The sequence below is a fragment of the Capricornis sumatraensis genome, chromosome 22 (genome assembly GCF_032405125.1).
Source record: "Capricornis sumatraensis isolate serow.1 chromosome 22, serow.2, whole genome shotgun sequence".
NCBI classification, from domain to species: domain Eukaryota; kingdom Metazoa; phylum Chordata; class Mammalia; order Artiodactyla; family Bovidae; genus Capricornis; species Capricornis sumatraensis.
The window spans coordinates 17,519,064-17,542,819 of NC_091090.1; the positions used below are offsets into that span (position 1 = coordinate 17,519,064).

Consider the following 23,756-nt stretch of genomic DNA (forward strand, 5'->3'; position numbering starts at 1 on the left):
CAACAGCTGGAGGCCTTCTGAGAAGTTAGTCCAGTGGGGTTAGAGTATCAGAGGGTGATGAGACAGTGTCTGAAATCACAAGCCCAAGCTGATTCTATGGCTAACTATAGTGAGGGGGAGCTCTGTTGGACAGGCCTAGTGTTCCCAGCATCACAGGCTGCTGGCCTCATGCAGAGGTTACCTGGAGGAATTCAGGGAAATGAGTGAGGGCTGCTAATAGGACGGCCAGAAACAGAGCAAGGTTCACACTGGATAGTGTTCGAATGAATTTCCAAAATTCTTCTCTATAGACTTCGGTGTCTTTCTTGTGAACAGCGTAACATACTTCACTGGGATAGGAATTAAGTCTTCAAAATCTGGTAATCTTACAGAACATTTAATTCAGACTAGCTACATTTCAAGTGCTCAGTGTGGCTGGTGACAATGAAATGAACAATTATAAATGCTCAGATTATACAAGAAGTGAATTGTTTGAGAATGTCACCTAGTATTTTATTTTGACCTTTTTCTGTCTTCACCAGAGCCAATGAAATTGGCCTTATCCATTGAGGCTAAAGCATGGAAGATGCTACTCTGTCGATATTTGAATGAAGAATACAAAAAGAAAATGTCAGACATGATAGCATTTATCAATGAATACTTGAAAAAGTTATCTAGACCTATTCGTGACTTAGATGATGTCAGATTTGCAATGGAAGCCTTGTCTTGTATCCGTGATAATGAAATTCAAATGGACATGACTTTGGGACCAATTGAAGTAAGAAATGTTTGCATTTTCCTCTCTTTGAAATGCTACTTTTTTTTTTTTAATAGAGAAACACTAAAAAGTTGATTTATTTATCCATTTTATGGCACAATCTTCCTGTTTTTCCTCTCTGATGTTGATGTTCTTAGAGGGATTTTGATAATTATCAACAGTGAACAGTATACCAAGGAAAATGTATTAATAATGCTGTACTGGTCTAGACAGTGTTCAGTTTTTTTATGCTGGTACCTATATTTTACAGAAAAGAGTGGTTGTACTCTCTGACTTCAGTCCGGACATATTAGGCAAGTTCCCCAAATATCTTTGACTTTCTTAGAAATGAGCTATGTGTCTCCCCTATGACCAGCAGCATACCATGGTTGGGAATGGTCCATTTAGGCTCAAAAGTACCTGTTGAGATTTAGATCAACAGGAGATGTTTTTAGGAAAGAGTACTGTTTTAGTTTTCTGTTTAGCCTCTGTAACAAATTATCATAACCTCAATGGCTTAAAACAACACATATTTATTATTTTATAGTTCTCGAGGTCAGAAGTGTGGAAATGGGGCTGAAATCAACATGTCAGCAGGGGCTCCAGGGAAGAACCATTTCCCTGTGTTGTCCAGCTTCCAGAGGCAGCTTGCATCCCTTGGTTCCTGGTTCCCTCCCAGCAGTGGCATCACTCTTACCCCTGCTTCTGTCCTCACATCTCTGTCTCTAAATCTCCTGCCTCCTTCTTTCCCTTAAAGGAACCTTTGTGATTACATTGGGCCCACATGGTTAATCCAGGATAATCTCCCCCTCTCAGATTCTTTATTCTTAATCACATCTGCAAAGTCTCCTTTGCTGTGTAAGGTGACATATATTCCCAGGTGCTGGAGATTAGGGTGTGGATAACAATAGGGAGGCTGTTATTCTACCACAAGTACTTATGACTAATACTTAGAATTTCTGGCTCATGGTGATAACAAAGATCAGATCCAGTTCATTTTGTAACTTTTTTAGATTCTCTGTGGACAGTGCACTCCCCACTATTGCCTGCAAACCTGGGGAATTGGTACCTCCTTTTGGTACCTGGTGTTCATGACTGAGCCTTGCTTTCTTGAACCCATTTAGAGTTTGTGCTCTTTGGTAGCTAATGAAATTCATACCTTTACTACTTCTTTAAATCTTAGTATTCAGATATTTTGAATGCTGACCACTCGCTTCTCAAGATTTAACGAGTCATCATACCATTTTTTCCTGACTGCCAAAGCGCAGTTTTTCAGCATAAATTCCTTTGGTAAAGCTGATTGCCAACTCATCACTCTAAAGAAAATTAGGCAAAATTGGTATATACCATTATACAGATTTCAGTTGTGCAAGATTATAACTCAATATTTATATGCAGTGTAAAGCCATCACCACCTTTAAATCTCATTACCAGCTATCACCATCCAGTTAACCCCCCTCACTCATCCCTCTGTCCTCTGTCCTCCTTCCTTTCTGGTTACCACCAATATGCTCTCTGTACCTATGAATTTGTTTTTCTTTTGTCTTGTTTGTTTATTAGTGTCTGGTCTTCAGAATATCATGTCATTCCATTCCTTATATAGCCAACCTCTATTGTAATAGAATATGAGAAGACATTTTGCATGGTGTCAGCACAAGATCAGGAAGAGAGAGGCAGAAGGTTATTCTAGGGTGTTTTTCCTTGGAGGATATCTCAAAGGGATTGGTCTCCTCTCCACCAGAATCACCTTGGTGCTTATTAAGTTCAGATTTCAGGGCCTGAGGTCTCTAGAGTCAATATCTGATGTCAGTGATACTCAAAAGGAGTTTTTTATGCACATTTAATTTGGGGGAACCATCCTTTTAAGACATAGTGGGGATTTCCCTGGTGGTCTGTTGGCTACGGTGCTGTGCTGGGGGGATCCCTGGTCAGGGAACTAGATCCCACATACTGCAATTGAGAGTTCATGCTGCAACTAAAGATCCCACATGCTGCAAGACCTAGTACAGCCAAATAAATAGGTAATTTTAATAAAAGACATAGGAGTGTGTTTGTAGAAGGCCTGTAAGTCATTTGTCAGTTGCGTTCCTTGTGATGTGTCTGAATCTGCCCCCACTGCACAGGAAGCCTATGCTATTTTAAACCGATTTGAAGTTGAAGTCACCAAAGAAGAATCAGAAGCAGTAGACACCTTGAGATATTCTTTCAACAAATTGCAGAGTAAAGCGGTTAGTACAAATTTAATCCTTTTATTAAGTGACTATATCCAGAAAAAAATACATTTCAAACTTTTCAAAAGCTCAATATATATTACCTTCATAGCTTTATTGGCATATAATCCACATCCTATAACATTTACCATTTCAAAGTATACAATTTGGTGATTGTTACTATATGCAGAGTTGTACAACCATTATTATTTAATTTTAGAACATTTTCATCATCCCAAAAGAAACCTCATACCCATTAGTATCACTCCTCATTCTCTTCTTCACCACAGCCCCTGGCAACCACTAATCTACCTTTTATCTCTTTGAATTTGCCTTTTCTGGATGCTTAAACATAGATAGAATCATATAATATCTAGTCTTTTGTGACTGGCTTCTTTCACTTAGAATAATGTTGTCAAGTTTATCCATACTGTCTCACATACCAGCACCTCATTTTCCTAATGGTTAATAATTCTTAGCATCTTTTTACATGTACTCATTAGCCATTTGTATATCTTCTTTGAAGAAAGGTTGAATTTAAATCCGTTGTTTTTTAAATTGGGTTATTTGTCTCTTTGAGTTGTAAGAGTTCTTTATATATTCTGGATGTAAGTCTTTTAATCAAAAGATTTGCAAATATTTTCTCTCACTCTGTGGGTTTTTTCACTTTCTTTATGGTGTCTTTTGAAGTACAAAATTTTTAATTTTGATCAAGTCCAGTTTGTCTATTTTTTTTTCTTTTGTCTTTTTGTTTTTTGGTATTATATGTAGGAAGCCATTGCCTAATCCAGGGTCATGAAGAGTCACTACTATGTTTTCTTATGAGAGTTTTATAATTTTACCCTTACATTTAGGTCTTTGTTACATTTTGAGTTAATCTTTGTGTATGGTGTGAGTTAGGGGTCCAACGTCATGAAAAACGTGTGTGGATATCCTGTTGTCTCAGGACCATTTGTTATAAAGACTGTGCTTTCACCAACGAATTGTCTTGTCACCCTGGAGAAAAACAGTTAACTGTAAGGATTCATTTCTGTACTCTCAACTTTAATTTGTTGATCCATATGCCTGCCTCTATTCCAGTCTTGATTACAGTAGCTTTGTACTAAGGTAAAAAAAAAAAAATGGAGCAAAATATACATAACCTAAAGTTTACCATCTTAATCATTTTTACATGTAGAGTTCAGTAGTGTTACATGTATTCACATTGCTGTGCAGCCAATCTCCAGAACTTTTTCGCATTGCAAAATGGAAACTACCCATTAAACAACAGCTCCCCATTTCTCCCATGTAAGTGAAATCATACAATATTTATCCTTTCTGTTACTGACTTATTTCAGTTAGCGTAATGTCATCAAGATTCATCTGTATTGTAACATATGTCAGAATTTCCTTCCTTTTCAGTGTTGAATAATATTCCATCATGTGCATATACCACACTTTGTTTATTCATTCATTCATCAGTGGGCAATTGTGTTCCTCCCACCTTTTGGCTGTTGTGAATAATGCTAGTATGTACATGGATGTACAGATATCTCTTTGAGACCCTGCTTTCAGTTCTTTTGGATATTTACCCAGGAATAGAATCGCTGGACCACATAGCAACTCTATTTTTAATTTTTCAGAACTGCTTGCCATATTGTTTCCATAGCAGCTGCACTATTTTATGTTCCCACCAACAGTTCATAAGGGTTCCAATTTCTTCACATCCTCACTTGTTATTTTTTGTGTTCTTGATAGTAGGCAACCTAATGGATGAGGTGGTCTCTCATTGTAGTTTGATTTGCATATCCCTGGTGGCTCAGAGGTTAAAGCGTCTGCCTGGAATGTGGGAGACTGGGGTTTGATCCCTGGCTCAGGAAGAGCCCCTGGAAAAGGAAAATGGCAACCCACTCCAGTTCTCTTGCCTGGAGAATCCCATGGAGGGAGGAGCCTGGTAGGCTACAGTCCATGGTGTCGCAAAGAGTCGGACACAACTGAGCGACTTCACTCACTTCACTAATGAAAAGTGATGCTGAGCATCTTTTCATGTGCCTGTTGGCCATTTGTATATCTTCTTTGGAGAAATGTCTTTTCAAGTTCCTTGCCTGGTTTTAAGTTGGATTGTTTGTTTTTGTTATTGTTGTTGAATGGTGGAAGTTCTTTATATATTCTGGATATTAACTTCTTACAGGTATATGATTGGTAAGTATTTTCTCCCATTCTGTAGATTGCCTTTTCACTCTGTTCATTATATCTTTATAATTCTTTTTATTTATATATATATATCACTCTGTATATATATTTATTTCAGAGAAGGCAGTGGCAACCCACTCCAGTACTCTTGCCTGGAAAATCCCATGGGCGGAGGAGCCTGGTAGGCTGCAGTCCATGGGGTCGCCAAGAGTCGGACATGACTGAGCGACTTCACTTTCACTTTTTACTTTCATGCATTGGAGAAGGCAATGGCAACCCACTCCAGTGTTCTTGCCTGGAGAATCCCAGGGACAGCAGAGCCTGGTGGGCTGCTGTCTATGGGGTTGCACAGAGTTGGACACGACTGAAATGACTTAGCAGCAGCAGCAGCAGCATATATATTTATATTATAAATATATATTTATATAAATATATATAATTTATTTATATATTTATATATCACTCTGTAAAGTAAGTAGTGATATCCCTCCTTTCTTTTCTAATTTTAGTAATTTGAGTCCTTTCTCTTTTATTTTTGGTTATACTAGGTAAAACTTTGTCACTTTCATTGCTGTTTTCAAAAAAGAAACTTTTAGTTTGTTTATTTTCTCTATTGCTTTCTTATTCTCTGTATCATTTATCTGTGCTCTTTTTAAATTGTTTTCTTCCTTCTGCTTTCTTTGGGTTTAGTTTCTTCTTCTTTGTCTAGTTTGTTAAGGTGGATGGTTAGGTTACTGATTTGAGGGGTTTCTTTTTTCTTTTAATGTTGGCATTTATGGCTATAAATTTTTCTCTAAGCATTTTTGAAGTTGGTAAATATTTAAACGTTATACCTATGGCTGATCCATGTTGAGGTTTGATAGAAAACAGCAAAATTCTATAAAGCAGTTATCCTTCAATAAAAAATAAATTTAAAAAAAGTGAATGGAAAAGGGATGGTGGGATGAATCAGGAGATTAGGATGGACATATATACACTTCCATGTGTAAAACAGCCAGCCAGTGGGACCCTGCTGTACAGCACCGTGAGCTCAGCTCAGTGCTCTGTAATGACTGCGAGGAGGAGGGTGGGAGGGGTGCCAGGGAGGCTCAAGAGGGAGGGGATATACGTATGCATATGGTTGATTCACTTTGTTGTACAGAAGAAGCTAACAATTTAAAAAATAAGTGAACTCCAAGGGAGGGTCCAGATTCTTTAATTAATCTAAAATTTTTGTTGCATATTAATTAATGTTGGATTAAAGTTTCCTGTTTATGGAGAGATTTGTCACTGAGATTGAAGCAGGACACAGTAGCAAGGACACAGAGCTGAAACTGGGGTCATGACTTGTGATTCTGGCTCTGCCACAGCCAGTTGGGTGATCTGGTGCAAGTTAATAACCTTTGTTTCTTAATTTCTTCATGAGGTCCTTTAGGAATATTTTAGAAGCTTTAAAAAAGCAGTTTAAGGGCTTGAGAAGATGTGTATAAAATTTTTTAATAATAATTTTTATTTTGGGGGCTTCATAAAAGTACACATCTGTGTCTTTTTGGCTGTCTTGCATACAGGGTCATCATTGCCATCTTAGCGGACTTTTGGAATCAGAGGGAGAGGGAGAGGGTGGGATGATTTGGGAGAATGGCATTGAAACATGTATACTATCATGTAAGAATCGAATCACCAGTCTATGTCCGATGCAGGATACAGCATGCTTGGGGCTGGTGCATGGGGATGACCCAGAGGGATGTTGTGGGGAGGGAGGTGGGAGGGGGGTTCATGTTTGGGATTGCATGTACACCCGTGGTGGATTCATGTCAATGTATGGCAAAACCAATACAGTATTGTAAAGTAAAATAAAGTAAAAATAAAAATTTTTTAAAAATAAATAAAAAAGTACTTGCTGGTTAGTCTAGACAGTGAGTCCTAGGAAGGATATGGGGGAGCCCTCAGTTGAGATCTAGTAAAGCCCAACTTTCTATTATTGTTCAGTTTAAAAGATTCACTTGGGTTTATCTCCCTGTTAGTGTTAAACCTACTGACCCATTCTTTACTACAGTCACCATTAAGCTTAAAGCAGTATATGTTCCAACCCTGAAAGATGCTACTGTTGGGTGCAGTTAAGAGCAAGAGCCCAGGAATCACATTGCCAAGTTTTTAATCTTGACCTTGTCACATACTAGTGCTGGAACCTTGAGGAAGTTAGTCTCTGTGTGTTGGTTTTTAGCTTGTAAAATGGATATAATAGTAGTATATACCATGCAGGGTGGTTGTGAGGATTGAATGAGTTAACATATGTAAAGAACCTGGCAGATAGAAAGCATGAATTAGGTGTTAGGTATAATGACTGCCTTTTTATACAGTTCCTGGGGTTCTCAGAGCCTCCTCCAGTGGAATTGATGCTTTCGAACTATTGTGCTAGAGAAGACCTTTGAGAGTCCCATGGAAAGAAAAGAGCTCAAACCAGTCAATCTTAAAGGAAATCAACCCAGAATACTCTTTGGAAGGACTGATGCTGAAGCTGAAGCTCCAATACTTTGACCACCTGATGCGAACAGCTGACTCATTGGAAGAGACCCTGATGCTGGGAAAGACTGAAGGCAGGATAAGAGGGTGACAGAGGATGAGATGGTTGAATGGCATCACTGATTCAATGGACATGAACTTGGCAAGCTCTGGGAGATGGAAGGGGACAGGGAAGTCTGGTGTGCTGCAGTACACGGGACTGCGAAGAATTGGACTCAACTTGATGACTGAACAACAGCAATAGCAATGATTGCAGATTTAAGCAGAAGGTTTGAAAATCGTTGTGGAAGACATTTGCTATTCTTTTTACCTAGAGTAATATCATTTTCTTACTGGGAACTGCTCTAATTATTGCAACCACAGGAACCTACTAGAGATTTCTAATCCCAGACCATGGCCTGGTCCCGGAGACAACATGTGACCTAGACTAGGCTCATAGTCTTAATTGTTTCCTTGGCCGTATTAACTGCCTGAACTGGGTCAGCCAGAAAATATTTTCCTAACTGCAGTTAAATAGCTTTGCCTCTTAGGTCATGAGCTAAAATGATTTGAGACTCATTGGTGCATTTGGATTGTTTATTTCTGAGTTGTGTGTGTTTTTTTTTTTTTTTAACAAATTAACATTTCAGACACATCCTCGTTCATAGCATATCTGTGAGATTAACAAACTTGCTGGAGTAGAATTTGTATTTTTCATTTAAATACATTGCTTTCACTCTCACATTGAGCCTTTTTTTTTTTTAATTCTAGGTTTCTGTACAAGACGAATTAGTACAAGTGCAGCCAAAGTTTAAAAGTAATCTACTTGAATCTGTGGAAGTTTTTCGTGAGGATGTAATGAACTTTGCAGAAGCGTACGAGACGGTAATTAAGTGTTTCACGCTCTGTGTTAAGATATTTGGCACAATGTTTATATGAGATGAAAGTGATGAACCCTGAGAAATATACTGTGATTTGTACGTTGTGTGCAAGAGGCTATCTTCGCATAGTTGCAGCTATCAAAAAGAGGGGATAGCTGTTCCTTTAAGCATGTTTTAGATAAGAGAAAAGAGAAACAATTTAACTGCTAAAAGGAGCAACACTTTTGGAAATCATGAAAGGAACACAGAATCTGCTTTTGTCCTTTCTTAGGGCCAACATATTCATAATTAAACATGTAGTACCGTTGTTGGAAAGCTGTTAGAAACTATGAATGTCCAAATGCCGGGGTATCATGCAACTGATTTCTTCCCAGCTCTAACTCTTAGAGAACCAGAAGGGTCTCTGAACATAAATAATAAATGTCATCCTTGGTTAGTCCCACAGACTATTCAACGTGGTATATGACTGATAATGTTTGAGCTTTATGAAGTTTAAACTCAGAAGTTGGATGTAGTCCCTAACATATTCTACTTTCTTTTAGTGATCATAGTAGATATAAAATCCTAAGATAATTTAAGCCCTTGGTGCTACCTCTATAACACTTTTTCTTTAATGTGTATTGATCATCTCTTTTAGGTTTGACTAGTTGATATTTCATTTTTCTATTATGCTGTTATACTGGAAATATGGCACATTATTTAGCATATCCATAATGTTTATGGTTGTACAGACCATTTGGGGTCTTTTTTGCAAACTGTTTTCTGGCTCATGGCCACGAAAGACTGCCTTCTGCTAATTTCAAGTATTCAACCTTTGTGTGTCTCTGTTTCCATATCGGGCTAGACTATTAGTGAGAGGAAGTTGTTCTCAGGACTATGTATCAGTTATTCTAATGCACAACCACAGCACCATCATTTATGATTGTAAATGAAATGAAACAGAGTTCTTGTATTGTAAATGTCATATAAGATGTAATTTAATCACATATTTTGTTAGCTATGTCAAGGTCCTTAAAAAATGAATGGAAGTTAGAGTGATGCAAATGTACTAAAATTGATTGTGATCATAGTCTGTGAATATAATAAAAACTGTTGAAGGGTACGTTTTAAATGAGTGGACTGTATAATATGTGAATAATATCTCAATGAAACTGTTACAAAAAATAAATGAGAGCTTCATGTACAGGACAAAGTTAGATCATGTAAATTAAAAATCATGTTTATGATTTTTAAAAGGAAATAATAGAGAAACCTAATAAATTGATAAATATATGTGATTAGGAATTAAAATGCTGATTATATTATTCATTACAGGAAGGACCCATGGTTCCAAATATACCACCCCAAGAAGCTAGCAACAGGCTACAGATTTTTCAGGTAAAATTACATTTTTGTGGTTACATTGACATTCCCTGCATTTATACTTAGGTGGCTTCCATGGTCATCTCACCAAGGAAATACAGAGCTGCTGTCCAAAAATCAGTGTTTTCTTCTTTACTAGGAATACCCAAGATTGAGTGGATTTACTACTTCTTTACTCATTTGAACCGTGTAGGAAAGATGATGGTCTAAAATAGTAGAAAAGTCTCAATTATAGAATTTTACAAATGTAGTTTCATTACTTTCAGGTGTATTTATAGGAGCTTGAAATGTATGTCTGGGGACCACTTAATTTATTAAAGAAATAATTTTATATAAAAGGATTACTTTCAGAATGCTTGAAAGTTAATTTTCCTGAGTACTTAACTTTTCCTCTGATAGCTTGGTATCAGCATAAATTTGCTTCACAAATCCTTGTTTCATAGATAATATTAAATAAACTTAAATATAGCTTTTATCCTGATTATAATAAATTCTACTTTAATGGGTTCTGAATTAATTACATCTTACTATAATTTGAAAACCTTTTATAGGCCAATTTTGATGATCTATGGAGGAAATTCGTTACATATTCATCTGGAGAACAACTTTTTGGGTTGCCTGTGACTGACTATGAGGTTTTACACAAAACTAGGTAAGTTTAGAAATTGAACGAGTTTATTATAAATAATTAACTGTCCATTAGGTGAACATGCCATCATTAAATCCTTCATTGTACAGAGAAGGGTCTGGCTTGGAAAATTCCTAAATAGTCCCCTCATTCCTAGCTATTCCTATTCCGTTGAACACACAGTCTCCATATAAAAAATATAGCCTTTTGGCTAACATCAAGTGTGGTTTTCCCTAATAGCTCAGTTGGTAAAAAATCTGCCTCCAATGCAGGAGACCCCAGTCCAATTCCTGGGTTGGGAAGATCTCCTGGAGAAGGGGTAGGCTTTGGGTTTCCTTTGTGGCTCAGCTGGTGAAGAATCTGCCTGCAATGCAGGGAACCTGAGTTCAATCCCTGGGTTGGGAAGATCCCCTGGAGAAGGGAAAAGCACCCACTCCAGTATTCTGGCCTGGAGAATCACATGGACTATACAGTCCACAGGGGCGCAAAGAGTCGGACACGAGTGAGCGACTTTCACTTTCACTTTTAAGTGTAGTATTCACAGGTGGCACAGCGGTAAAGAATCTGCCTGGAAATGCAGAAGACACAAGAGACCCCAGTTTGATTCCTGAGTTGGGAAGATCCTCTGGAGAAGGGATAGGCTACCCACTCCAGTATTCTTGGGCTTCCCGTGTGGCTCTGCTGCTGCTGCTAAGTCGCTTCAGTCGTGTCCGATTCTGCGACCCCATAGACGGCAGCCCACCAGGCTCCCCCGCCCCTGGGATTCTCCAGGCAAGAACACTGGAGTGGGTTGCCATTTCCTTCTCCAATGCATGAAAGTGAAAAGTCAAAGTAAAGTCGCTCAGTCGTGTCCAACCCTCAGCGACCCCATGGACTGCAGCCTACCAGGCTTCTCCATCCATGGGATTTTGGGGTGTCCCTTGTGGCTCAGCTGGCAAAGAATCTGCCTGTAATGTGGGAGTCCTGGGTTAAATCCCTGGGGTGGGAAGATCCCCTGGAGAAGGAAATGGCAACCCACTCCAGTATTCTTGCCTGGGAAATCCCATGGACGGAGGAGCCTGGTGGGTTACAGTCCATGAGGTCGCAAAGAGTCTGACGTGACCGAGCACAGGTGCCACGCAATGAAGAAGTTTTCCTTTACTTGCCCCGGAATCCCTTCTTTCTTCTTGTTTTGGATATAACTGCATCTGGGCACACAAGGGAAAGCTTTTGGTAGGAATGTGATGTTTAAAAGGCAGACTTAAAGGCAGACATGATCATAAAAATGCAGCTTGCATTTGAAAGTAAAGAGGTCAAATAAAACATTAGCCTTAACTTTGCTGTTGTTACCAAGTTTTGGTCATATTGTTTGCAGTGATTGGTATGGTTGTAATAATTAAACACACTGGTAATGACACATAATATTATAATTTGGAATGTTTGAGAGCTATAAATCTTGACCTAATTGATGGAGCTTTGTTTGGAAACTGACGGAGTTGTATGCATGTTGGTATAAGACATTATACACATAATGTATGAAATATTTGATTAGATGAATTCCTATCCAATAATGGAACTTATCTTTAAAATATATGTTACATAATGACTTAATTATTTGGTTTCCCAGAAAGGAACTCAACTTGCTGCAGAAGCTGTATGGACTGTATGATACTGTGATGGGCAATATTAGTGGTTATTATGAGATACTGTGGGGAGATGTAGATATTGAAAAAATTAACGCAGAACTTCTGGAGTTTCAAAACAGGTGAGTTTCAATCGCATTAAACTTCCCAATTTATAGTGCCTATTTTAGGATCCTATAGGAATTTCACGAATGATTTTATCTTCTGATATATTGCTATGTATTCATAACACCGTCTGCAAAGAAATGTATAGATGAAATATTTTTTTTTCTTAAAGATGTCGTAAACTGCCAAAAGGACTTAAAGATTGGCAAGCTTTTTTGGATCTGAAAAAAAGAATTGATGATTTCAGTGAGTCATGTCCTCTACTAGAAATGATGACCAATAAGGCAATGAAACAGAGGCACTGGGATCGTATCTCTGAGTTAACCGGAACCCCATTTGATGTGGAGTCAGATTCTTTTTGTCTTAGAAATATTATGGAAGCACCACTCCTTAAAAATAAGGATGACATCGAGGTACCTAGGATTTAAGGTCTTACAAATGATCTGTTAAAGAATGTCTCCTTTTTTTTTTTTCCTGAAAATTGTACAAATAAACATTTTATTCATGGGTGAACTGATTGCTCTATATAATGTACCCTCAAAATTTCAAATGATCCTGAACATTCCTTGGTTTTGCAAAACAGTGCTGTAACTCAAGGAGATAATATAATTATTTGAATTTTTTAGTTTTGGAGCTCCTTAATCTGTCCTCCTTGTCCCTTAACTATACTCTTTAAAAAAATTCTGTTTATATCTATATTGTTTTCTTGGTGGATTCCTCCAAATACTTTCCAACCTTCTAATTCTATACTTTTTACTATTAGTCTAGTAAATAAATCATTATGTATTTCCTTCAAGATTTTTAATTGGTTCACTTCCGTTTTTATGCTTAGTGTTATTTACATTTCCATCAGCAATGTGCAAGGATTCCTTTTTTTTTTTTTTTACATCCTCACTGATACTCTTTCTTGTCTTTGGGATGATAACTATTCCAACAGGTGTGAGGTGATACTTCATTGTGATTTCGACTTGAATTTCTCTGATGATACGTGATGTGGAGCACCTTTTTGTGTACCTGTTGGCTATTTGTATGTCTTTTTCAGAAAAATAGCTATTTAGAACCTCTGTCCATTTTAAAATCAGATTGGTGGTTTTCGCTGCTGAGTTGTATGAATCTGCTGTATATATATTGAATATTAACCCCTTATCAGAGTTATTATTTGTGAATATTTTCTCCTGTTTAGTAAGTTACCTTTTCATTTTGTTGGTTGTTTCCTTTGCTGTGAGAAGCTTTTTGGTTTGATGCTATCCCACATGTTTATTTTTACTTTTGTTACCTTGGCTTTGGTGTCAAGTCCAAAAAGTCATTGCCAAGACTGATTTCAAGGAACTTACCACCTCTGTTGTCTTATAGGAGTTTTATGGTTTCGGGTCTTTAGTCCATTTTAAGCTAATTTTTTGTGTGGTAAAAGATAGTGGTCTAGTTTCATCCTTTTACATGTTGTTATCCTGTTTTCCCAGCACTGTTTATTGAAGAGACTGTCCTTTCCCCGTTGTATATTCCTGGCTCTTTTCTCATAAATTAATGAAACATATATGTACGTTTATTCTGTTCCATTGTCTCTGTTTTTATGCCAATACCATACTTTTTTGATTACCATAGCTTTGGTATAGTTTGAAAGCAGGAAGCATTATAACTCCAGCTTTGTTCCTTTTTCTCAAGATTCCTTTGGCTAAATGGAGTCTTAGGTGGTTTCATAAAATGTTTAGGATTTTTTGTTCTGTTTCTTTTATTTATTTATTTGACTGTGCCCAGTTTTAGTTGCAGCACGTGAGATCTTTGTTGCAGCATGCAGGACCTTTCTTTGAGGAGGGCAGGTTAGCTGCCCCAAGACATGTGGGATCTTAGTACCTCTACCAGGAATCGAACCTAATCCCCTGCCTTGGAAGGCAGATTCTTAACCATGGACCACCAAGGAAGTCCCCTTGTTGTATTTCTTGAAACATGTCATTGAAATTTTGATAGAGATTGCTTTGAAACTGTAGATTGCTCTAGGTAGTGTAGACATTTTAAAGATACTAATTCTTCCAATCTATGCTCGTGGATTATCTTTGCATTTACTTGTGTCCATCTTAAATTGCTAGCTACTAAAGTTGGAATGTGATCTAAAACTCTACATTTTTACTCCCCCCCTACATTTTGTTTTTGGTGTCACAGTTTACATCTTTTTATCTTGTGTATCTACTGACAAATTATTATAGTTACCATTATTTTTACTAATTTTGTCTTTTAACCTTCATACTAGATTTATAAGTGATTAACCCAGCACCTTTTACAACATTAGACTATTCTGAACTTTACTGTTTATTTCTCTTTACCAGTAAGATTTATACTTTAATATAGTCTTCTGTTACTAACTAGCTTGGTTTCATTTTAGCTTAAGGAAGTCCATTTAACTTTTTTTGGTAAGACTTCTCTAGTGATGATGAACTCCTTTAAGCTTTTGCTTGTCTGAAAAACTGTTTATCACTCTTTCAATTCTGAAGGACAGATTCACCATGTACTGTATTCTTGGTGGCAGGTTTTTTTTCTCTTTTTTCTTTCAACACTTTGAATATGTTGTGTCACTCCCTTTTGTCCTGCAAAGTTTCTGCTGAAAAATCTGCTGGTAGTCTCATAGGGGTTCCCTTGTACATAACAAGCTTCTTTTCCTTGCTGTTTTTAAGATCTCTCCTTGTCTTTAACTCTTGACCCTTTATTTATGTGTTTTGTTGTATATTTCTGCTCTTTGGGTATATTTGTGTATTGAGCAAATAGGCCCCTTTTTTCACAGAAAGCTTTTTAGTGATCTGCCTCTGTGCTGGGCACTGGGTTGGGTGAGTACAAGCAAGCTATTCAAGAGCTATTTCTCAGTTCATTATGGGCTTGTGGGTCTCATGGACATAAGCCCTGAATTTGGGAGGGGTTGCTTCTTTTTAACAATATATGTATGCCAAAAGTTTTGTTTTTGAAGAATTTTTGTCCTATGAATGCTATTCAAATACTATTGAAGGAAACAATCAAGGAATTTAAAAAAAAACAAACTTTGATGATCATTTCATTCTTACATGAGGTTTTTACACTTAAGAGTATAGCTATTCATAGGCTGTGCTTTTGAAAACTTCATTTCGCAAGTCCAAGGAATTCTAGGATTCAGTTATTAGTTATTTTCCCCCTAAACAGAGTCTCAGTGTTGTCTGTGCCAGTACATTCTGTTTTCTTTACTCCCTGTACCCTGCTAGTATCCTAGCTGGCTGCTTACTATTACTTCATTCACTGCCTCGAAAGGAAGCCTTTTCCCTTCCTATAAAACGTCCTCTCCCTCCCCCTGTTGGAATCCTGCTTATTCTCAGATGTTCCCTCCTCCGTGAAGCCTTTCCTCCTGACTGTAGGCAAAAGTCATTTCTCCCTTCTCAGAACTCACAACAGTTAACACCACTCTTATTACATTTACTACACAGTTTATGTTAGTCACTCAGTCGTGTCTGACTCTTTACGATGCCATGGATTGTAGCCTACCAGGCTCCTCTGTCCATGGAATTGTCCAGGCAAAAATACTAGAGTGGGTAGCCATTTCCTTCTCCAGGGGAGCTTCCCAACCCAGGGATCGAACCCAGGTCTCCCGCATTACAGGCAAATGCTTTACTGTCTGAGCTACTAGGGAAGCTCTACTACACACTAATTTGTGGAAATTCCTTGCACCTTCATATCCTTTCCCATCTCTGAGATTCTGTGATTCCAAGTAGGAAAATCAATTGGGGTATGTTGGGAAAATACCTTAATTTTATTTACCTTTGTGAGACTTTCATATCAAAAATTCTCAGGAAAATATGTAAAAATTAGAATTAACTTTTAATCAAGTGAGATATTCATATTAGGGTCAGAAAAGGTGGGACTAGAGCAATGTTTATATATTACTTTAAAGAGTTCAAAAGAATCTCACATTCTCATTTGCTTCTTATAACAAGCCACTGAGCGCAGCTGTGATTATGTCCATGTTGGCTGAAAAACAACAGTTAAAAATATAAACAAGAAACACGATTTAAGTTCCATATCTCATGTATCTCAGTTATGTCCAGCTCTTTGCAATCCCAGGGACTGAAGCCCATCAAGCTACTCTGTCCATGGAATTTTCCTAGAATACTGAAGTGGGCTGCCATTCCCTTCTCCAGGGGATCTTCTCCACCTGGGGATTGAACCTGTGGCTCCTGCTTTGACAGGCAGGTTCTTCACCACTGCGCAACCTGGGAACCCGAATGATTTTCTAGGGCCAAACTAAAAAATGCTGTGATTTTAATGCACTGAATTTGTAATTGAAAATGTCATGACGTATTCTTTAATTTCCCTCTGAAGGATATTTGCATATCTGCCATTAAGGAGAAGGATATTGAAGCCAAGCTGACTCAAGTGATTGAGAACTGGACCAATCAGAACCTGAGTTTTGCAGCCTTTAAGGGAAAGGGAGAACTCCTGCTCAAAGGAACTGAATCAGGAGAGATTATCACCTTGATGGAGGATAGTTTAATGGTTTTGGGTTCCTTACTAAGCAACAGGTAATTTTATAATTTGCAGGGGAAGGTTTTGATTTGCCATTTAGAGTTATATAATTTTAGATAAAACTCCAGTTTCGTAGCTGTGACACAACACGAGATTCTGTCTCTTGTCAGTCCTTACATGAACTACCTATTTTCCCTAATAATCATGGCCTCAATTTTGTTTTTATGGTACTCACCTCCCCATCATAATTATTCTCCCCCAAATTGGCAGCTCATCTGGATATCTCGACTCCCTACCAAGATGACATCTTCATTTTATCTTCTTTCTCTCTCATTCTTTGATTTTTTTGTCATTGTCCTCCTTGGCTGAACCTGCTCAAGTGTTCACCCAATAGCCCAAGAAGAGTAGGCTGGCAAACATGAAGGAATATACTATTAGGGGCTTGATGCTCACATTTGGATTCTTATGGTGAAAAGCCTACATCTGTGCAGCCTAAACGAGGGGTCCACTGCAGCCTAAACGAGGCGACCTGTCTATCATGGGACTACTGAATCAGCTTGAAAGTGACTTGTGATCTCAAGCACAGCTTTAGGAGATGGGACCTAGTCAGATTAAATATACTCAGGCCCTGGTCTGAGTATTACCAACCTCTAATCCCCTACCTGACTATCCAGTGATTCTTAACTGGTCTTTACCCTAACACACCTAAGAAATGTGTCACATTATTTCAGAGGTCATTAACAGAGGTCAGTGCCCAGGGTGCATGGGGATTATAACACCCTATCTGCAGGTTGGGATCACTGTTTAATGAATGACATCCTGTAAGACCTCTGGCCCAAAGGCAGTCTTGCATTTGGATAATGCATTAACTCACAAAACTCCTAGGAGTTCTAGGGTGAAGTTGCTGGGCTTAAACTCCTAGGGCTCATCCTCTGCTTTCAGGGAATCTGAATAAGCTGAATAATCTGAATAACCTGGCAAAGGTGACCATTGGCTATTCAGTGGTTCCTGGACTTCACAGGCTGCTGCTTTGCTATGGTTCACTGCAAAGTTTGCCATCTTGATTTCCTGAAATCTTGATCTCTTAAAGAAAGACTGTAGATTGATCTGAGCCTGATTGTGCAACCCAGGAATTCAGGACTTGAAACTTTTCTTAATTTTACTGTTAACTTGCATGCCAGGCTTCCCTATCCTTCACCATCTCCCAAAGTTTGCTCAAACTCATGTCCATTGAGTCAGTGATACCACCCAACAATCTCTTCCTCTGTCGTCCCCTTCTCCTCCTGCCTTCACTCTTTCCCAGCATCAGGGTCTTTGCTAATGACTTGGCTCTTTGCATCAGGTTACCAAAGTATTGGATCTTGAGCTTCAGCATCAGTCCTTCCAATGAATATTCAGGATTGATTTCCTTTGAATTAACTGGGTTTGATCTCCCTGCTGTACAAAGGACTCTCAAGAGTCTTCTCCAGTACCACAGTTCAAAAGCATCAGTTCTTTGGCACTCAGCTTTCTTTATGGTCCAGCTCTTACATCTATACATGGCTACTGGAAACACCATAGCTTTGTTTGGCAAAGTAATCTGAGTGGTTATAGTACTAATTTATTGTACTAGTAAACTCAATGTTGAGGTCCTGCTAGGAAGAGTATAAGGATATCTGAGAAGTTACAACACTATGGGAGATCCTCCTTCTAGAAAACTTGCAGGACCAAGTGGATCCAGAATGCCTCTTCCAGAGCCAACCATAGCCTTCTCTTGTAGCAAGTGCCAGAGGAATCTCTAGGGCTATTCAGATGTGATGTCAGAAAAAATTGTGTATTTCCATGGGTGAGACGACTCACCTCAAGTACCTGGATTGTGACACTTTCCTGGTGGGTCCCTGATTCCAAGGGGTTCCATGAGCCTTCTTTTCTGTCATTAACAGGTTCTACCACACAAAGTTGTGCAGTGCAAATACCTGGCCAAGGAACAAAAACTTGTCATTAGTGATTTTATTTCAAGTCCCTCTTTTTCATGTTGGGAAGTTATACACCATCAAAGATGACTCTTCTCAAAAATTTCTGGGCAAAGTTATTTTTAACTCCATTTATCTAGGTGCTTCAGCTCCCTAAAATGCTTATCCATACCCTTTTGGTCTGCATGTATTGATTTTGAAGGTGATTTTGGCATATTGACTGCCTTTCAGCTCTAGACTGATGGTCAGATGCACATTATAAATTGTGAGTTGAGAAAAAAATGCCTCTTACTACTAGATCAACTCATTTACCTCCTTGGGGCAATTTTTGTACAACCACTTTATATCTCCATGTATAACATAGGCTTCCATAGAAATCAAAGGTTACACTTAAGCATCAGACTATACCCAGAAGAACCCCATTCTTATATATGAGTCCCTTCAAATCACTCTGTCTTGGATCAAGAAAACTTTTAAGACTGTACAAATGTCACTCACCAGGAAGTGCCACTACACAACCTCCAAGCTATATGCTTGCATTGCCACAAACTGAAGTTGGCTTCTTAATCCAACTGTAGGTAATTAGGTCTTTACCCAGTATCTTCCCATTGCTTCCTCATGGCATCCACTCTATTTCTTGTCTTTCTTATTTGTGCCCAGCTTTTTAGACACCTTGTAGTCTCATGAACTCTTTAGCTAGCCCCAATGGAGAAGAAGCAGGATGGGGAAGAAATGGAAACAGTTAACAGACTTTATTTCTTTGGGTTCCAAAGTCACCACGGATGGTGGCTGCAGCCATGAAATTAAAAGACACTTGCTCCTTGGAAGAAAAGCTATGACAAACCTAGACAGCATATTAAAAAGAAGCAACATCACTTTGCCAACAAGTCTGTATAGTCAAAGCTATGGTGTTTCCAGTAGTCATGTACACTGTGAGAGTTGGACCATAAAGAAGGCTGAGCATTGAAGAACTGATGCTTTCATACTGTGGTGCTGGAGAAGACACTTGAGAGTCCCTTAGACAGCAAGGAGATCCAGCCAGTCAATCCTAAAGGAAGTCAACTCTGAATATTTGTTAGAAGAACTGATGCTGAAGCTCCAATACTTTGGCCACCTGATGTGAAGAGCTCATTGGAAAAGACCCTGATGCTGGGAAAGATTGAGGGCAGGAAGAGAGGGGAGCGACAGAGGATGAGATGGTTGGATGGCATCATCGACTCAATAGACATGAGTTTGAGCAAGCTCTGGGAGTTGGTGAAGGACAGGGAACCCTGGCATGCTGCGGTCCATGGGATTGAAAGAGTTGGACACGACTGAGCGACTGAACAACAACCACAAGGGCTTTTGAAAGTGAAAGTGAAGTCGCTCAGTCATGTCTGACTCTTTGCGACCCCATAGACTGTAGCCTACCAGGCTCCTCTGTCCATGGGATTTTCCAGGCAATAGTACTAGAGTGGATTGCCATTTCCTTCTCCAGGTGATCTTCCCAACCCAGGGCTCGAGCCCGGGTCTCCCGCATTGTAGACAGATGCTTCCGTCTGAGCCACCAGGCTTTTAGGGAGTAGCAATTCTGGATCTTTAACACTGCAGAATCAAAGGACAGTGCCTGGTGGAATTAGCAGTCTGTGGGTAAGGAAGAGCACATTTGTAGTGAACATCAGACCTCAAGTTTGACCCAGGCCTTGTGTTAGTAGTTCCACAGACCAGTGACAACAGGGCCCTAGATGTTATTCTCATGGGCAGTCCCCACTTGGATTTGGTTCACAGAAGTCTTGGCAGGCCATCTTAGACCATATTTAACCTATACTCCAAGGAGCAACCTTTACTAGCAATTCCTTTGCTAGACCTCTGTAGCTTAAAACTAGGCAGATTTCTTGGTTTATCACTGATACATTGGAACAGTAAGTGAGATCACTTTAATTCTATGTTTTATTCATAAAAATGCAAATATCTCATTAACTTTATGAAGTTTAATAGGAGCTGGTTTTTGGAGGAAAAAAGTTCTTTGTCAAAGGAATATTTCTCCTGTAAATTACTTTGTTAAAGCCTACTATTACCTGAATCTTTCTTAAAATGTAATATTTTTCCATTCTTACTTTTTAGATATAATGCTCCATTTAAAAAAAATATCCAGAATTGGGTGTATAAATTGTCTACTTCCTCAGATATAATTGAAGAGTGGCTAGTAGTGCAGAACCTTTGGGTTTATCTTGAAGCTGTCTTTGTAGGTGGCGACATAGCTAAACAGCTACCACAGGTAAATACGGCTTTTGTAACTGCTGATAGAATAGTTTGGTGTATGTTGTCTGTATGTCTCTGTAGAAATCTTCAGAAAGACATATGGTCATGTCTTGATGATTTGCACCAGTGGTTTGCAAACTGGCCAACTCACCTATTTTTGTAAATATAGCTTTATTGGAATACAGCCATGTCCATTCATTTATGTCCTGTCTGTGACTGCTTTAGGATTACAATGGCACATTGTCTGTCCATGGAATTCTCCAGGCAAGAATACTAGAGTGGGGAGCCATTCCCTTCTCTAGGGGATCTTCCCAACCCAGGGACTGAATCTGGTTCTCCTGCATTGCAGGTGGATTCTTTACCATCTGAGCCACTAGGGAAGTCCCATAGAGATGCCATAGGTATGGAAATTCAAAAGAATAGGACTAATTTTACAAAAGGCACAGTTGAATAGTTGTAACAGAAACCATTCCACGGACAGAGGAGCCTGGCAGGCTACAGTCCATGGGGTCGCAAATCTTTGTAGATTAAAAATAAAGAACAAAAGCATTTTGAAAGTAGCTGGTTTCCCTTTGTAACACATTTTTAAAACAGAAATCTTTTCTTTTTTAATCAGAAAGTTATATTTTTTTCAAAAATGCACTTAAAACTTTCGATAGAGGCAAGATTATGCCAATTTCTAAAGGCAGTTTTTGCAATCGAATGCAAGCTTAATATCATTCATAGTAAATAGTAAATTTTCATTTGCAAAAATGTAAATGAAGCTTTGTTTTAGATTTTTACTGTTTTCTCCTTTTCTTTTTCCTGGGGCACTATTAAGCTTTAATTATTCCAAAGATACTGAGATCAAATTATTTTCATGCTTCTTGAGTTTGCTCATCAAACCAAAACACCTGGGGTGCTGAAAGACTAGATTTGGGATTTAAGTTGATAGCACTGAAAATTAATCATGCGGCACTTTGAAAAATGTATTAAATGTAAGGAAATGAATTAGTCATAAACCCTGTTGTGATAGGACAGCATTTCAATAAGCAGTTTTATGGCTTTGGGTTTCTGTTGTTCAGAGTTAATTCAGATGAAAAAAAAAATGCTCCTTTAAATTATGTAGCCTAAGATTAATAAGGTGGCTTGAGGAACTATAAGAGATGCCAGAGTGAAGACTTTGCTTCATTCAGTCATCCACATGCCAACTTTTACTGACTATGGGTTTGTCCTTAGGAAGCAAAACGTTTTCAGAATATTGACAAGTCATGGATAAAGATAATGCAGCGAGCTCATGAGAATCCCAATGTGATTAGTTGCTGTGTTGGAGATGAAACCATGGGGCAGCTTTTACCTCATTTACACGAACAATTAGAAGTATGTCAGAAGTCACTTACAGGGTAGGAGTTTAATTTTTTCATTGCCTAACATTTTATATGTGACGATGTTTTATCCCAAATTAATAGAATTGACTGCATTTCCGGTTTGGTAGTGATGGTTGAAGTGGTGTTAGGAATTTAACATTTCACATAAATTTAATTTCTTTGCAAAAAAAGACATCTTCAAGTTAGGGTGGGTGAATTAAGGCATTGTATGAGTTTTGTAGGGCTGCTGTGACAAATTACCGCAAACGGGGTGGTTTAAGATGACAGGAACTTATTTTCTCACAGTTCTGGAGACCGTAAGTCTAAAGTCAAGGTAACAGCCCCTTCTGAAGGCTCTAGGGAGAATTTTCCCTGACCTCTCCCAGGTTCTGGTGGCTCTGGGACTACCCTTGGCTTGTGGCTACATAACTCTAGTCTCTGTCTTTATATGCCCTTCTCCTCTTCTTCCTGTGTGTCTCTTATGAGGATACTTGTCATTGGACTTAGGGCTCATCTGGATAATCCAAGATGAGCTCCTCTCAAGATATTTAACTTCAGTACATTTGCAAAGGCCTCTTTTCCAAATGAGACCATATTCACAGATTCCAGGAAATAGGATGTGGGTAGGAAATAGGAAATAGGACATGGGGTAGCTCCCATGTCTTTTGGGGGCTACCAATCAGCACACTGCAGGTGTGGAGTAGAGAGGTGTACTCAGAGAGCAATTAGCCAGACAAATTCACAGATAATTTTCTTCAAAGGCAGTTCTTTCTCAATTTCTTTTGAAATAGGGCAAAAATATACCCCGGTTTGTCCAAATTTTTGCCTTTGTCCTGACTGAATGGCTAGTTACCCCCGCCCCCCCTTTCACTCTCAAAATATCCTGATTTGGAGATAAATTATATGTTCACCTGGCATTTAAGCTTGAGGTTCACAGTACTCTTAGAAGGGTTGCAGGAGGGCTCTTGATGAGAAAGAATACTATAGACAATGCCTTGCTCTGAATCACACGTTCTTATTTCCACTTATTTTCCCAAGTGCCATCTAAGGTGGAGCAGGACTTTTCAAATGGGAAATGGCTATAAGTATTTGCTATTATCTTATCGATATTAGTGATTGTGTCTTGGCTAAAAACCCCAAAATTAGTAATTCAGAAAAAATTATTTGGTAATGTGACTTTATTTAAAGGTATTTGGAGAAGAAGCGATTACTATTTCCAAGATTCTTCTTTGTGTCTGATCCAGTTCTCCTGGAAATTCTTGGACAAGCCAGTGATTCCCATACCATCCAGGTGTGTCATCTAAATGTCTGTTACCTAAATCCTTTTTTTCCATAGCCTGTGTAATAAAAAATAAAAATGAAATTAACATCTTAAAAGTGCAGTCAGGAAAGAAGAGTGTTAAAACTGACATTGGTTATAAAATGCCTCATTTTCTTTGGATTTGGAGCCCATCAGCTGGAGGCAAGAGCCATCAATTATGCAACTCACCAGTTGGGTGGTCTTAGCCAGTTACTTAATTTTCCTGTGTCTCAGTTTTCTTGTC

General features: G+C 38.5%; 1 protein-coding gene across 1 annotated transcript in view; it reads left to right on the top strand.

Annotated features, from left to right (window-relative positions):
* The window catches only part of DNAH8 (dynein axonemal heavy chain 8), a 314,414-nt gene that overhangs the window by 91,614 nt on the left and 199,044 nt on the right, over positions 1-23,756 (top strand). Inside the window, exons 28-38 of the mRNA XM_068961103.1 lie at positions 522-757; positions 2,860-2,964; positions 8,371-8,484; positions 9,795-9,857; positions 10,394-10,494; positions 12,077-12,214; positions 12,370-12,610; positions 16,530-16,729; positions 20,729-20,882; positions 22,085-22,248; positions 23,401-23,503. Coding sequence (XP_068817204.1) covers positions 522-757; positions 2,860-2,964; positions 8,371-8,484; positions 9,795-9,857; positions 10,394-10,494; positions 12,077-12,214; positions 12,370-12,610; positions 16,530-16,729; positions 20,729-20,882; positions 22,085-22,248; positions 23,401-23,503 — 1,619 coding nt within the window. The remainder of the gene's footprint in view (positions 1-521; positions 758-2,859; positions 2,965-8,370; positions 8,485-9,794; positions 9,858-10,393; positions 10,495-12,076; positions 12,215-12,369; positions 12,611-16,529; positions 16,730-20,728; positions 20,883-22,084; positions 22,249-23,400; positions 23,504-23,756) is intronic.